This window comes from Notamacropus eugenii, chromosome 4, assembly GCF_028372415.1.
Source record: "Notamacropus eugenii isolate mMacEug1 chromosome 4, mMacEug1.pri_v2, whole genome shotgun sequence".
NCBI lineage: Eukaryota > Metazoa > Chordata > Mammalia > Diprotodontia > Macropodidae > Notamacropus > Notamacropus eugenii.
Genome location: NC_092875.1, coordinates 359,869,025 through 359,884,930, shown reverse-complemented (window position 1 = coordinate 359,884,930; position 15,906 = coordinate 359,869,025). Strand labels below are relative to the sequence as shown.

The 15,906-nt window shown below is 41.5% G+C and overlaps 1 protein-coding gene across 1 annotated transcript in view; it reads right to left on the bottom strand.

Moving 5' to 3' along the window:
- The window catches only part of ANKRD33B (ankyrin repeat domain 33B), a 124,675-nt gene extending 109,033 nt beyond the window's left edge, over positions 1 to 15,642 (bottom strand). Inside the window, exon 1 of the mRNA XM_072605426.1 lies at positions 15,117 to 15,642. Coding sequence (XP_072461527.1) covers positions 15,117 to 15,548 — 432 coding nt within the window. The 5' untranslated portion in view covers positions 15,549 to 15,642. The remainder of the gene's footprint in view (positions 1 to 15,116) is intronic.
- Positions 15,643 to 15,906: the final 264 nt, after the last annotated feature.

Genomic DNA, 15,906 nt, shown 5'->3' with positions numbered 1-15,906 from the left:
AATCAAGTTAGAGAGGTGGAGGAAAAACTGGGAAGAGAAATGAGAGGGATGAAAGAGAAGCATGAAAAGCAGATCAGCTCCCTGCTAAAGGAGAACCAAAAAAATGTTGAAGAAATTAACACCTTGAAAACTAGCCTAACTCAATTGGCAAAAGAGGTTCAAAAAGCGAATGAGGAGAAGAATGCTTTCAAAAGCAGAATTAATCAAATGGAAAAGGAGATTCAAAAGCTCACTGAAGAAAATAATTCTTTCAAAACTAGAATGGCACAGATGGACGCTAAGGACTTTATAAGAAAGACAGGTATCACAGAACATAGCGAGAAGACTGGAAAAATGGAAGATAATGTGAAATATCTTATTGGAAAAACAACTGACCTGGAAAATAGATTCAGGAGAGACAATGTAAAAATTCTGGGACTACCTGAAAACCATGATCAAAAGAAGAGCCTAGACATCATCTTCCATGAAATTATCAAGGAAAACTGCCCTGAGATTCTAGAACCACAGGGCAAAATAAATATTCAAGGAATCCACAGAACACCGCATGAAAGAGATCCAAAAAGAGAAACTCCTAGGAACATTGTGGCCAAATTCCAGAATTCCCAGGTGAAAGAGAAAATATTGCAAGCAGCTAGAAAGAAACAATTCAAGTATTGTAGAAATACAATCAGGATAACACAAGATCTAGCAGCCTCTACATTAAGGGATCGAAGGGAATGGAATAGGATATTCCAGAAGTCAAAGGAACTAGGACTAAAACCAAGAATCACCTACCCAGCAAAACTGAGTATAATACTTCAGGAGAAAAAATGGTCTTTCAATGAAATGGAGGATTTTCAGGTTTTCTTGATGAAAAGACCAGAGCTGAAAAGAAAATTTGACTTTCAAACACAAGAATGAAGAGAAGCATGAAAAGGTAAACAGCAAAGAGAAGTCATAAGGGACTTACTTAAGTTGAACTGTTTACATTCCTACATGGAAAGACAATATTTGTAACTCTTGAAACATTTCAGTATCTGGGTACTGGGTGGGAGTACACACACACACATGCACACACACACACATACATAGAGACAGAGTGCACAGAGTGAATTGAAGAGGATGGGATCATATCTTAAAAAAAAAAATTGAAATCAAGCAGTGAGAGAGAAATATTGGGAGGAGAAAGGGAGAAATTGAATGGGGCAAATTATCTCTCATAAAGGAGGCAAGCAAAAGACTTATTAGTGGAGGGATAAAGAGGGGAGGCGAGAGAAAATCATGAGGGGTCTACTCTCATCACATTCCACTAAAGGAAAGAACAAAATGCACACTCATTTTGATAGGAAAACCTATCTCACAATACAGGAGAGTGGGGGAGAAGGGCACAAGCAGGGTGGGAGGGAGGATAGAGGGGAGGGCATGGGGAGGAGAATGCAATCCGAGGTCGACACTCATGGGGAGGGGAAAGGATCATAAGAGAATAGAAGTAATGGGGGACAGGATAGGAGGGAGGGAAATATAGTTAGTCCTATACAACACAACTAGTATGGAAATCATTTGCAAAACTACACAGATTTGGCCTATATTGAATTGCTTGTCCTCCAAAGGGAAGGGGTGGAGAGGGAGGGAGCTAAAGAAGTTGGAACTCAAAGTGTTAGGATCAACTGTAATGTTCTTACCACTAGGAAATAAGAAATACAGGTTAAGGGGTAAAGAAAGCTATCTGGCCCTACAGGGCAAAAGAGAAGACGGAGACAAGGGCAGAGAGGGATGATAGAAGAGAGAGCACATTTGTCACAGGGGCAATTAGAATGCTTGGGTTTGGGGGGCGGAGGGGATAAAAGGGGAGAAAATTTGTAACCCAAAACTTTGTGAAAATAAATGTTAAAAGTTAAATAAAAAAAAAAAAGAGTGCCATGTCAAATAGAGTTGGAACCAGAATATGGACAGTATAGCCCTCTATTAAATAAAATATTTTAAAAACAAAAAAACAAAAAAAAAAACAAAAAAAAAATAATAATTAGGTCTAAACAGTTCAAACTCTAAACTTGACATTCACATAACTGTTCCACACCAATAAAAATAGTAATTACACACCCTGAGATTTTGGTGTTTTCCCAGGAGCAATTTCTCTATTGCCTTGACTGGAGAGGCACTCCAGGCAATAACATAAGTGCAAAGAGACAACAAATAGAGGTGGAAGGATAACAACATGTTTTAATGTCACTGAGTTGGGGCGGGGGGAAACTCTATAATTCTAAAACATATCATCAAAGCACACTCTAGAATTAACTGGAAAACCATAGAAAGAATATTTGTATTTTACATCCTAAATTATGCAGTCCTTTTATAGTCATTTATATTTTAAAAGGAAAATTATATACCATACCACTCTCAATAGTCTACCACTCAGAAGAGTGATGGAAAGAAGACAGTCTTTAAACAAAACAAAGCAGACATTTATTTACCCTTTCCAAGTCAAACATTAAACAGCTCAAGGAAGAACAACTGAGATTCAATTTCATAAATGAAATGAATGGAGTTATATGAACCAACGAGCATCCTAAGAATAATATTCTCAAAAAACCTATTTTTTCGGAGGGATCATAAATTCTTTTTCCAGAGAAAACTGGTTACTGGAAAAAGGGCAAGGAAAGTTTCTTAGGGATCTTGCACCTATGTTACAGGTTTTACTACCTCTGGGACTCAAAACATTTTAAGTTTCCCCTATTTTCAGATCACGTTATTTTGAACTTCATAGTATGTTCCTCAGTTATATTATTGAACAACAACTGGTCTAGTCAATTGCCTTGAGAGACCATTTATTTCCTGTTCTGAGATTAATTTTATCATCTGTAGAAGCTAATATCCCCAGTAGTATGCCTGGGAGGATACTGCAGTTGCCAGTGTGCTGTATCTAAAGTCAGATTTCAATCCCACTGAGGATATTTATTCATTGTGTGATCATGAACAAATCACTTAATCTGTTGGAACCTTGGTTTCTTCATCTGTAAAGTAAATCCTTACTTGTATTACCTATCTCATAGGGATGTGATGAAGAAAGTGCTTCGCATTTCTTATAAATAAATGTGAATTATTATTTAAGATACCTTCTATAGCCAAAATAATTTTTAAGAAAATTTGGTGCTGGTCACTCAGATTTTAAGTAAAAAATAATCCCCTATTGGAATACTGCTGAATCTTATTATTACCAAAGAAAACCTGAGGCTTGAAATATCTGATCAAAGTAGCCACCTATCAGTAAATGATTTTTAATTTCATGTTTTACTACCAAAAAAAGGAAAACTAAAAATTCATCATACAGAATCAAAGAAAAAAAAGAACATGAGACTTGCAAGGGACCTCAGAAACTATCTAGTCTACATCTGAACAAAGATCCACTCTACAAAGTACACAAGTGATGATGAAATGGTCACTGGAAAACCTTCAGAAACAGGAAACAATCACCCCGCCTAGGCAGCCCTCTCTTCCATTTGGGGAAAAACTCAAAAACTATTGAAAAGTTCTGCTCATGGTTACTAAGCTCTGCCCTCTGGGACCAAATCTAATCTCTGCTGCCTCAAAGGAAGGGAGAAAGCTAACTTATTTTTTTCTCTCTCCTTTTCCAATTCTCATCTTGTCCAGGATAAACACCCTTAAGTCTTTTAGCTGATATCAACTTTTTTCCTAAAAATGTAGTGCTCAGAACTGAACGGAGTATTTTAGATGTTGTCTGACTATGGGAGAATAAAGTTGAACTCTGTAGAATATTTTAACCAAATCATATGCTAACTACTACCTACATATCTTTACTTCAATTATTCCCTCTACTTAAAATGCTATGTATCTATACTTGGAGGAAGCTCTTGGGTATACAACGAGCACTGGATTTGGACTTTAATCCAAATTCTGCTACTTACTAGTTGGGTTACCAATGAAACATTTAAAAAATCTTCAGAAGAGAGCTAAAATAAATTCCTGAGGGGACTTAGAATAAGGCTGGTACTGTGTTAAGTTTAACTTTTACTTTAAAAAAAAGTCATCATTTCACAAAATACAGTTTTTTTTCTCCCATTCTTCATATATGGATATGTTCATTTTGGTGATATTTTCAATTTCTTAACAAAAAAATTTTTTTTAAAAGAATGTACTTATTTGATCATAAGGATTTGATAATAAAAAGGAGAGAAAGAGAAAACTGCCTACATGTATACAGCAATCAGGATACTATTTAATAAATAGCTATAATGAAGGAAGAATAACAACTCAAACACCAAAAGCTCACAGGATACAAAATCCAAGGAAGGCATCAGAACCAAAACTAATGGCTTCAAAGTGACCAAACTTTAGGCAACCTGACTCCTCCTAGTACAGGGCTTCTTACTTTTTTTGTGTTATGGACCTGCTTGTCAGTCCACAAGTGAAGCCTATATAGATCCTTTATCAAAATAATGGCTTCTTGTTTACATTCTTAAACTAAGGAAATGCTGAGTTTCAGTTGGAGATGAGTGAAAATAAATGTTAACTTTTTTCCCCATTTAAGTTCTAAGACTCCCTGAAAAGTCTACTCCCCAAAACTCCATAGTTCCCTAAAAAGGGACAGAAATCTTACTGTCACAGAATGTAAGGTTCCTTGAAAGCAGGGACTCTCTCACTTTTGTTTACACATCCATAGCACAGTGGCAGAAACATAGTAAGCACTTCATAAATGCTTGCTGCTAGACTGAAGACCTAGTGGTCCTAATGCAAGCAAACACATCTGACTTAAAAGTCAAAGACTTGGCAGAATGAAACAAATACAAACGCAATCTGTAAAAGTATAACTTGGTCCAAAGAAACAGAATAGGTAAAAGGGGATGAATTGCAGGAGGGGGTAGAACTGTATCTTAAAAATGAATGAATGAGAGGAGGAGCCAAGATGGCGGAGTAGAAAGATACACATATGCTAGCTCCTAACCCACAGCCCATAAAATACCTGTAAAGAAGAACTCCCAACAAATTCTGGAGCAGTGGGAGCAGTGGAGCAGAGAAGTGGAGGAGATTTCTGTTCCAGAGAGACCTGAAAAACTGACCCGAAAGGTCTGTCAAGCCCCAGACCCGGAGCAGAGCCCAGCCCTGCCTTGGCCCCTCGGCACCAAGAGGAACAGATCTGAACAGGCTCCAGGGACAGAATGCGGCACAGGTCCTTCCACCCACAGGTGCCAAAGGTCGGTGAGAGGGTCTTTTTGGGTGTCCGAGAGGGGAGCAGGGTGTCCCCATAACTCAGGCCCCCTAGGGAGGCAGCAGCAGAGGCGGCAGTAGACAGGGACTCCTCAAGCAGGTAGGAGCCAAGATCCATTGTTGAAGGTCTCCAAGTAAACCCCCTGAGGGAACTGAGCCCTGTGTGACGGCCCTGCCCCCACCTGAGCACCTGAACTTAAATCTCAACTGAATAGCAGCCCCACCCCTGCCAAAAGCCCTGAGGCTGGGGAGCAGCATTTGAATCTCAGACCCCAAGTGCTGGCTGGGTGGATCTGGAGGCCAGGTGGGTGTGATGAGGAAGCTCAGAAGTCAAGTCACTGGCTGGGAAAATGCCCAGAAAAGGGAAAAAAAATAAGACCATAGAAGGTTACTTTCTTGGTGAACAGATCTCTCCTCCCTTCCTTTCAGATGAGGAAGAACAATGCTTACCATCTGGGAAAGACATAAACGTCAAGGCTTCTGTACCCCAAACAGACAAAATAAATATTCAATGGGCTCAGGCCATGGAAGAGCTCAAAAAGGATTTTGAAAATCAAGTTAGAGAGGTGGAGGAAAAACTGGGAAGAGAAATGAGAGAGATGCAAGAAAAGCATGAAAAGCAGGTCAACACCTTGCTAAAGAAGACCCCAAAAAATGCTGAAGAAAATAACACCTTGAAAAATAGGCTAACTCAATTGGCAAAAGAGGTTCAAAAAGCCAATGAGGAGAAGAATGCTTTCAAAAGCAGAATTAGTCAAATGGAAAAGGAGGTTCAAAAGCTCACTGAAGAAAATAGTTCTTTCAAAATTAGAATGGAACAGATGGAGGCTAATGACTTTATGAGAAACCAAGAAATCACAAAACAAAACCAAAAGAATGAAAAAATGGAAGATAACGTGAAATATCTCACTGGAACAACAACTGACCTGGACAACAGATCCAGGAGAGACAATTTAAAAATTATGGGACTATCTGAGAGCCATGATCAAAAAAATAGCCTAGATATCATCTTTCATGAAATTATCAAGGAAAACTGCCCTGAGATTCTAGAACCAGAGGGCAAAATAAGTATTCAAGGAATCCACCAATCACCACCTGAAAGAGATCCAAAAAGAGAAACTCCTAGGAACATTGTGGCCAAATTCCAGAGTTCCCAGGTCAAGGAGAAAATATTGCAAGCAGCTAGAAAGAAACAATGCAAGTATTGTGGGAATACAATCAGGATAACACAAGACCTAGCAGCTTCTACATTAAGGGATCAAAGGGCATGGAATAGGATATTCCAGAAGTCAAAGGAACTAGGACTAAAACCAAGAATCACCTACCCAGCAAAACTGAGTATAATACTTCAGGGGAAAAATTGGTCTTTCAATGAAATCAAGGACTTTCAAGCATTCTTGATGAAAAGACCAGAGCTGAAAAGAAAATTTGACTTTCAAACACAAGAATGAAGAGAAGCATGAAAAGGTAAACAGCAAAGAGAAGTCATAAGGGACTTACAACAGTTGAACTGTTTACATTCCTACATGGAAAGACAATATTTGTAACTCTTGAAACTTTTCAGTATCTGGGTACTGGGTGGGATTACACACACACACACACACACACACACACACACACACACACACACACACACACACACACACACACACACACACACACACACACACACACACACACACACACACACACACACACACACACCACAGAGGGAATTGAATAGGATGGGATCATATCTTAAAAAATGAAATTAAGTGGTGAGAGAGAAATATATTGGAAGGAGAAAGGGAGAAATAGAATGGGACAAATTATCTCTCATAAAAAAGGCAAGAAAAAGACTTTTTAGTGGAGGGAAAAAGAGGGGAGGTGAGAGAAAAACATGAAGTTTACTCTCATCACATTCCACTAAAGGAAGGAATAAAATGCACACTCATTTTGGTATGAAAACCTATCTTACAATACAGGAAAGTGGGGGAGAAGGGGATAAGCAGGGTGGGGGGGATGATGGAAGGGAGGGCAATGGGAGGAGGGAGCAATTTGAAGTCAACACTCTTGGGGAGGGACAGGATCAAAAGAGAGGATAGAAGCAATGGGGGGCAGGATAGGATGGAGGGAAATATAGTTAGTCTTACACAACACGACTATTATGGAAGTCATTTGCAAAACTACACAGATATGGCCTATATTGAATTGCTTGCTTTCCCAAAGGGAATGGGTGGGGAGGGAGGGATGAAGAGAAGCTGGAACTCAAAAGTTTTAGGAACAACTGTCAAGTACCGTTCTTGCTACTAGGAAATAAGAAATACAGGTAAAGGGGTATAGAAAGTTATCTGGCCCTACAGAACAAAAGAGAAGATGGGGACAAGGGAAGGGAGGGATGACAGAAGAGAGGGCAGATTGGTGATAGGGGCAATTAGAAATGCTCAGTGTTTTGGGGTGGGGGGAGGGGACAAATGGGGAGAAAATTTGGAACCCAAAATTTTGTGAAAAAATTGTTAAAAGTTAAATAAATAAATAAATTTTAAAAAAAAGAATTCAACATGAAGAAAAGACTATTCTGAAAGGACTAATCAAGGAATTGGATGCTTGAGTAAAATTTACAGGAGCCTTAAGAAGTTCTCTCTTAAGAATTTTGTGGGGGTTTTTTTAAACAGAGAAAGCTGAGAACAGTGCACCCTAGATTTTGAGAGGGTAGGTACAATGAAAGAGAAATAGATGGAAAACTCCTCCAGATGAACTTCTAAAGATAGAGGGAAACAATTCCAATGAAAAAGGGAGACAGACTTTATCAGAACAATAAGGATGAACAGAAAACTCATCACCTAACTTAGATTTTATTTTTTAAAGATAATGTACGGAAAGTGGCAAGGGCAAGTAACAAAGGAGGAATATCCTGTAAAAAAAAATGGCACAGTCCTATAAAAATAAGGAATGTGAAGGCTCAGAATGAGCTGAGGCTTGTCAAAGAAAGCTAAGAGCAACAAAAAAGTAGGTTGGAGAGAGAACTCTATTGGGGGAAAAAGGAGAATCAAATCAGGTAGACAACTATTACTTCCAGTGGGTAAAACAATAAAAATTGACAACAGAGAGAACGAAAAATTGTCGATTCTCATTTTGCTGTCATTTACTCTGCCAAGAATGACCTTTACAGTGGAAATGACAAGAAAAAAAATGGGGAAAAAAAACACACAGAAAACAAGGAGTTGATACCCAAGATAAGAAAGTAAATAGCAAGAAAGCAGTTAGCTGCCTTTGGTAAATTCAATTCACTTAGATCAAATGAACTATATCCCAAGATGCTAAAGAAACTGATGAATATGATTCCTGAGTCTCCTTCCATAAAACTGAAAGATTGTGAAGATCAAGATGCCACAGAACTAGGGAAAGGCACACTTTGAAAAAGAAAAGAGGAAAAGCAGATTCTGAAAGCTATAGGCTAGTGAACTTGAACTCGTTTCCTAGAAAAATGTAGAACACATCATTAAAGGGAGATTAGTTTTTTTAAAAACCTAACGGTAATTACAAAGAAGTAGCATGGTTTCATGTTAAAATGAATGCTCCTTGGGGAACAGGGATTCAGATACTGTGTTTTTACCCTCAACCTGTAGCAATGAAAACCCATAAAAATATTTATTGAATGAGTGATCACATACAACCCTCTCAGATGGGGCCCTTGCCTCATCTTTATATAGATATTGGGTTATTTACCAGGGGCAGCTAGGTGGTGCAGTGGATGGAGTACCAGTGCAGGAGTCAGAAGGACCTGGGTTCAAATCTCAGCTCAGACACTTGACACTCACTAGCTGTGTGACTTTAGGCAAGTCACTTAACCCCAACTGTCTCATCCTGGGTCATCTTCAGTCATCCTGATGAATATATGGTCACTGGATTCAGATGGCTCTGGAGGAGAAGTGAGGCTAGTGACCTGCATAGCCCTCCCTCACTCAAAATAAAGTCAAGTACAAGTCACGTCTTCATTTCTCTGATGGCATGGTCTTCTTCAGCAATGAAGGACAAACACATATGGGTTTTAAGTTATTCACCAAGAACTCTCTCTTCTTTAATCTACATTATCAAAACCCTTTAACCTCATTTCCCACTCTCTTCTCCTTTAATCCAATATCAGAGAGGTGGACATTCTCCTTGTCAACCTTTCTATTTATAGCCTTGATCCCATCTCATCTAACTCTTCTCGAAAACTGCCCCCAATCATGCCCCTCTAGCTTTCATTTTCAATCTACTGCCTCCTCAGTGCCCTGAAAACATACCTAGTTCTCCCCCATGCTTAAAAAACCCCCACTTAACTGTAGCATTCTCTTCCAAAGCTGTCATTCACTGCTTCCTCTCTCAGCACGCATTTCTGAACCACTTGAAATCTGGCCTCTCACTTCACTTAAATCAAACTGTTGGGTCCAAAACCACCAACTGCCAAATCCAATAATGTCTTCTGAAGCCTCAGCCTTTTTCCACCTTTCTGCAGGTAGACAGGCAAGTAGCAAGCTTTTATTAAGTGCTTACAATGTGCTAAGTGCTGGGGAAACTAATATTAGCAAGAAGAAAGACAATCTTTGCCTTATTCTAATAGAAGACAGTACAAAAAGGATATGAAAAAGGGGATAGGATAAGGGCCCAAATTCTTAGAAAAGGGGGAGAGCAGGGTAGCGTGCCCAAGTCCTAAGAATCAGAAGAACAGCCAGAAAGGGAATGAAGAGAATTGAGCTAGGTCTTTCCCCCATATGTAGGCCCCAGAAAGAATTCATCAACGGGAGAAGGGCACTGGTACAGAGAGGGATATTGTTAAGATGAGAAGCCCTATTGACCACTCTTTCTCTCTATCATCTTTTCCAAAATATTCTCATTCCTTCAAACTTTTGGTTCTTTTTCTGTCTGACTACTCCTCAGTGTCATCTGCTGAATTCACAATCTAACCCTTAACTATGTATATATTCCAAGGGTCCTTCTTGGACCACCTTCTCTTCTTGTATGATCTATGATCATCTCCACTATGGTAGCTCCCTTCTCCCATGGATGAGTTTAGAACTTCTTTTCTGGAGAAGGACTCGGACCAGCCATCCTCCATTCTCAAGATCTCACTCACCACCATGACTCAGCTGCCTTCTTCCTTGACCTCTCCTACTAGTGAGCTCCCAGCTTCTCTGAACTGTACCCCTCTGCCTGTCTGCCCCTCATCATTTTTGCAGCTTCTGTTTAAGTGTGGTCTTTCCTCTTGACACCGTAAGTTCCTTGAGGGCAAGAGCTGTCTTTCTTCTTGGTTATAATATGAATATCCTTGGAACCTTACACAATGCCTGGCTCATGTTAAGAGATTAATAAATGCTTGTTGACCCTGATAATGGAGTATAATTACCATCTCTACACAAATGACTCCCAGAGTTATCTATGTATCCAGGTGTAGTCTCTTATGAGCTTCAGTCCTGAATTATCAACAGCCTACTGGATGTTTCCTAACAATTGCAAACTCCATATGTCTAAATTTAATTTAATACCCCTACAGCCCCCACAAAAAAATCTCAATCTTCTTCCTAATGTCCCTTTTTCTATTCAGGATATCACATGCATCCAGTCACCAAGTTTCAAAACCATGAAATCACTCTTTGCTCCTCACTTTCTCCCCAGTCATAACTGTTCAGAAGCCCTGTTGCTGATTTTACTTACTCAACACTTCCTGCTTCCACTCCATTCTCTCTACTCAATTAGTTACCCTAGTTCAGGTCTAATCTTCCCATGTGGGCGATTGTAATAGGTTCCCAACCGCTCTCTCTGCCTCAATTATGTCCCCTACACAGGCCTTACAAAATGGTGCTCCTAAATCATAGCTCTGACTACATCACTCCTTTCTTCAATAAGCTTACATGGCTCCCCTTTACCTCAAGGATAATATACAAATCCCTCTGTTTGGCATTTAAACCCCATCACAATCTGGTTGCAATATACTATGTAGTGCTTTCTACAGTTTATAGTTCAGTCACACGGGCCTCTGGCTGTCCCTCACATATAACGTTCATTCCCCCCTCATACCCCTTACATACATACACATACATACACACACACACACACACACACACACACCCTTCACTTCTTAGGATACCTAGATTCCTTCAAACTAAGCTTAACTGTCACTTCACATAAGAGAACAATCCTGACACCCCACAACTGCTAGTATCTTCTCCCCAAAATTATCTTATATTCATTTTGCCTATGCATGGGTGTATTATACGTATATGTGTACATACGTACAAAATACAAGGTCCTTATAAGTATGCACTGTTTCATTTTTACCTCTGTATCCCCACTACCCAATATAAAATTTTGGAACATAATAGGTGCTTTATAAAAATGTTTGTTGCCAGCCTAGCCTTATTTCCTTTTTCTTAATTTAAAGAAAATGCTACAGATGTAGTTGACAGAATGTCTTTTACTATTATTTAGAGGAAAGATGAAGCTATGTACTAGTTGCTAATTATAATTAAATGGATGTGGAACTGCTTTAATGACTACACTCAAAGAAGAGTCATTAATAATTCAATGTCAAGCAAACAGGTCTCTGTGCTTAGCCCTGTGCAATTTAATTTTTATAATGAATTTACAATTGACAAAGGAACTAGTAAGGACAGTGAACACACTACACTGGTAAAAAGTTGTTGACAAGGTACAGAATTGGTTGAATCTACTGAGACACAATTCAACAGAAATAATTTGTCTTAAACTTGGATTCAAAATAAAAACCTCAACTTTACACACATATGATAGAGGATGGGCATATACTGAAACAACAGTTTGTCTGAAACAAGATGTCATGGGTTTGATTGAAATCAAGCACAAAATGAGCCAGCATTATGCTGCGGCAGCCAAAAAACTAATGTGACTTTGGGCTACACTGATAAGCACAGCTTACAAAAATAAGGTAGTAAATAGTGCCCCGGTACTGTGTCCTGGTCAGTCCCTATCTGGCTGGAGCATCCCATTCATTTTTGAGCACCACACTTAAGAAGGATACCAAAAAGCCATTGAGGGTTCAAAGGACAGAAACTAGAATGATGAAAGGCCTTTTGTGTCTTTTCATATGAGGATCAGCTGATGGAATGAGGGAATTTAGCTAAATAAGGCCCATAGGGAATAAGATAGCTATTGGTGACTGCTTCTCATTTCAGGAAAGCCCCAGCCACAGTGCTTTAATAGCTTCCCTGCCTTTCCACACTAGCAGCCACCACCCACACCTATAACTTTCCCTAACAAAGAACTCCTCCAGGATCACTCAACTAGAGTGACAAAGTTTCCTCCTTTAGACTGTGAACTCATTGAAAATCTTAGTTTTTGCAGATGGAAGTTGCAAAGAGGAAAATTTAGGCTTAATATCAGGAACAAAAACCAAATAGAGAGATGAAGAAATGAAATTGTATGTATTGTAAGGTGGTAAGTTCATATGATCAGAGATTTAAAGGTGGAAAGGACCTCAAAGGCTATTTAAGCCAACCTCTTCCTTTTAGAGATGAGGATACTGAGGCACAGAGAGGGTAAGATTTGCCTGGGATCACATAGCTAGTTAACTGTCAAAGGCAGGATTTGAACTCAGTCTTCCTCACTCCCAGACCAGCAGCTTTGGAAAGATCTTCAACCAGAAGCTGGATGACCACTTATATATCCTTGCAGAGGTGGCTAACTAGGTGGCTCAATGGATAGAATGCTGGGACTAAAGTCAGGAAGAACTCAATTCAAATCCAGCCTCAGACACTTACTAACTGGGTGACCCTGGGCAAGTCATTCAACCTGTTTGTCTTAATCCACTGGAGACAGAAATGGCAAACCCCTTCAGTACCTCTGTGGTCCATAGGGTCATGAAGGGCTGGACATGACCAAACAATATGCCTTAAGTATGGGTGGGAGCAGAAAACCACTGAGGTTACTTCCAACTGTAAAATTCTGTGATTTTATGTTTTTAAGTGTAGAAACAAGGTAAATGTTTGTAGGAAAGTATAAATTTATAAAGGAGAGTCATTTTCTTGAATAAATCTCAGGAAAATCTCACCTCACAAGCTCAGGCTATATAAACAAGACACTAAGTACCACCTGCATGGGGTATCTAAAGTGGAGGAGTAACTATGGGTCAAAAATCAACCTCTCAGATACGAAAATCGAAGAACAGAAGTAATGAGGTGCTCACTGGAGAGATTTCCCTTCTCTAAAATGAGGACAAATCTCATATAAGACTCAATATTATAAGGATTACTTCTTATGACAATAATTATAAAGCAGTTTACCAATTACAGGTGATAATAAAATACGGGAGTTAAAATAATCCCTAAGAGACCTAATGTGATTCTATTACCTAATAAGCACCAACTTACCTCTCTTGAAGAACAGGAAGCCATCCATAACTATCAAGCCTGTCTGATCTTTCTTCTCTCAACTCTTATTACATTTATAATCCATGCAACATAATTAAGCACTTAATTTTATATATTGCCTTTTATTGTTCAATAATTATTTCACTTTAGTATTTTCTCCCCCAAATGGATTATTAAGGGCCCGAAACCATTCTTAACTCTCTCCTATCCTATATAGTGGCTATCACAGGTACCTCACAGCACCCCAGTAAAAATTCAGACTGATTGAACGATTGAGAAAGAGTATTCTACTTGCGTTACTGCAAAACCAGATGGTTATGGAAGCAATTCAAACAAACAGTTTAAGGAAAGAAGGAAAAGTGCCTTGATTACAAAGCTCAGAAACGAGGAGAGCTGAATGTGGAAATTTTTATCCCAGACTGGAGAATTTATCGGTCTATGTGAGGGCCTTGAAAAGGGGGAAAAGGATTGAAAATTTCTGAGGAAATAAATGCTCTGCATACAGAAGTAAATATGAGAGTGCTGGACTAGGTAAGCTCGGCTATGAAATACTGCTTCAGTTGCAGAATAAATTAATGGTACTGGCCTTTGCAAAACACTTTGAACTAAGTGAAGTCTCTTACATACCCCACACTTGTTTTAACTGTTTCTGTTTTACAGAGGAGGTAACTGAAGCTCTATGAGATTAAGGAGCTTGCAAACAGTTATCAGACACCTAATTAGCAGGCTCATCCCCATCTCTCACCTAGCTCTAAGTCCTCCTTCCTCTCTAAGGATACTTTGTATTTATTTATATGTTCTATCCCTATTACAATGTAAGCTCCTTGACAGGAAGATTTGTTTTCTTTTTTCCTTTGTATCCCTAGTCTTTAGCAAGAGACCCGGCACATTACTAAGCACATAAATGTTGCTGACTGATTTATTTCCACTTTACTCCTCTGCCTCTACACCTGGAGCTTAAATGAATTTTGAGCAGTTCTTTAGGTGCCACTGGTGTCCCAACTGCAGGAGTGGTTGGTAGGGGAAGGGTTGGATAGGAACTATGCTTCCTAAGGCTCTGGTAATGAAACGCAGGTTTAATTTTAGGAGGGGGCCCTGGGAAACTGCTGGCTGTGAAATAAGTAGGTCTGAGATGCGGCTGAGTGCTTGAGGGACCAAGGTTTTCGAACCTGGTGGAAGCAAGTGTGCAAGGAACTTATAAACTGGGTTAGGATGTGCCAGGGCAAACCGTGCTAAAAATGGCCATTCTCTGCAGCCCTCGAGAAAAGGATGAGCAGAGAACGTGTTTGGGGGCCCAGGGAGGCAGCAAAGCGCAGCGGGGTCGGCTTGGGAAAAGGGAGAAGCCCCGGCTGGAGGCCGGCCGGCGGGGAGAAGTTTGGAGCGGGGTGAAGCTGCTGGGACTGGCTGGAGGCGGGCGAAGGAGGGCGAGGGCAGAGGCGAGGAGAGCGGTGGGTGAGAGGAGGGGAGCGTGGAGGGGGCTCGGCGCTGGGCACACACACGCGGATACACACACGGATCCCCACGGCCACCCGCTCCCCTCGCGCTCACCCGGCGGTTACGGTCCGTCTCCTGCACCTCCTCGGCCCCGGGCCCCCGGCGGATGAGCGCTCTCAGCAGCCCCACGTTGTTGGTGCTGGCCGCGCGGAGGAAGGACACCGCCTCCGGGACGTCCTCCTCGGCCCCGCCGCCCTCCGCCTCCGAGCCGCACCAGGACTCGGGGTCGCTCGGCTCCAGCCAGTCGTCCTCCCCGACGGACGGGTAGAAGGAGTCGTCCGAGGCAATGCTGCGAGTGTCGGCCAGGACGGAGAAGTCCTCGTATTCCTCGTAGTCTCCTTCCGCCTCGTCCTCCTTCTCCTCTCCGACTCTCAGGGCCGGGAAGGACTCCTCCTCCGCGACGCATCCCGGGCTGGCCGGCTGTTCGCCGTGGCCGCGGCCGCCGCCGCCGCCTCCTTCCCGGCAGTCCCCCGACAGCAACCCCATGCTGGCGCCCCGCCCCGCTCAGCCTCGGGCGGCGTGGGCCGGGTGCGAGGGAGCCCGCGAGGCGGGGAGAGAGCCGGGGTAGAGCAGCCCCCTCCCGGGCGAGGCGCGCCGCGGGGGCTCCGGGCCTGGGGCGCTCTCCGCACGAATCGGGCGCCCCACGGGCACTCCCTGAGGCTCCGGACCCGGGCGGGCGGGCGGGCGTCCGGGGAGCGTGTTGTCCTCCTTCACTCCCCGCTCTCCCCCACCCCCGAAGTATACATTTTAAAATAGAGCAGATTCTCCTGCTAGCCTCCGCCTCGCCGGAAACCAAAGACTATCTCTTTTCACTTGGCCAAGAAAAGTAGCGAGCGGCGGGGCT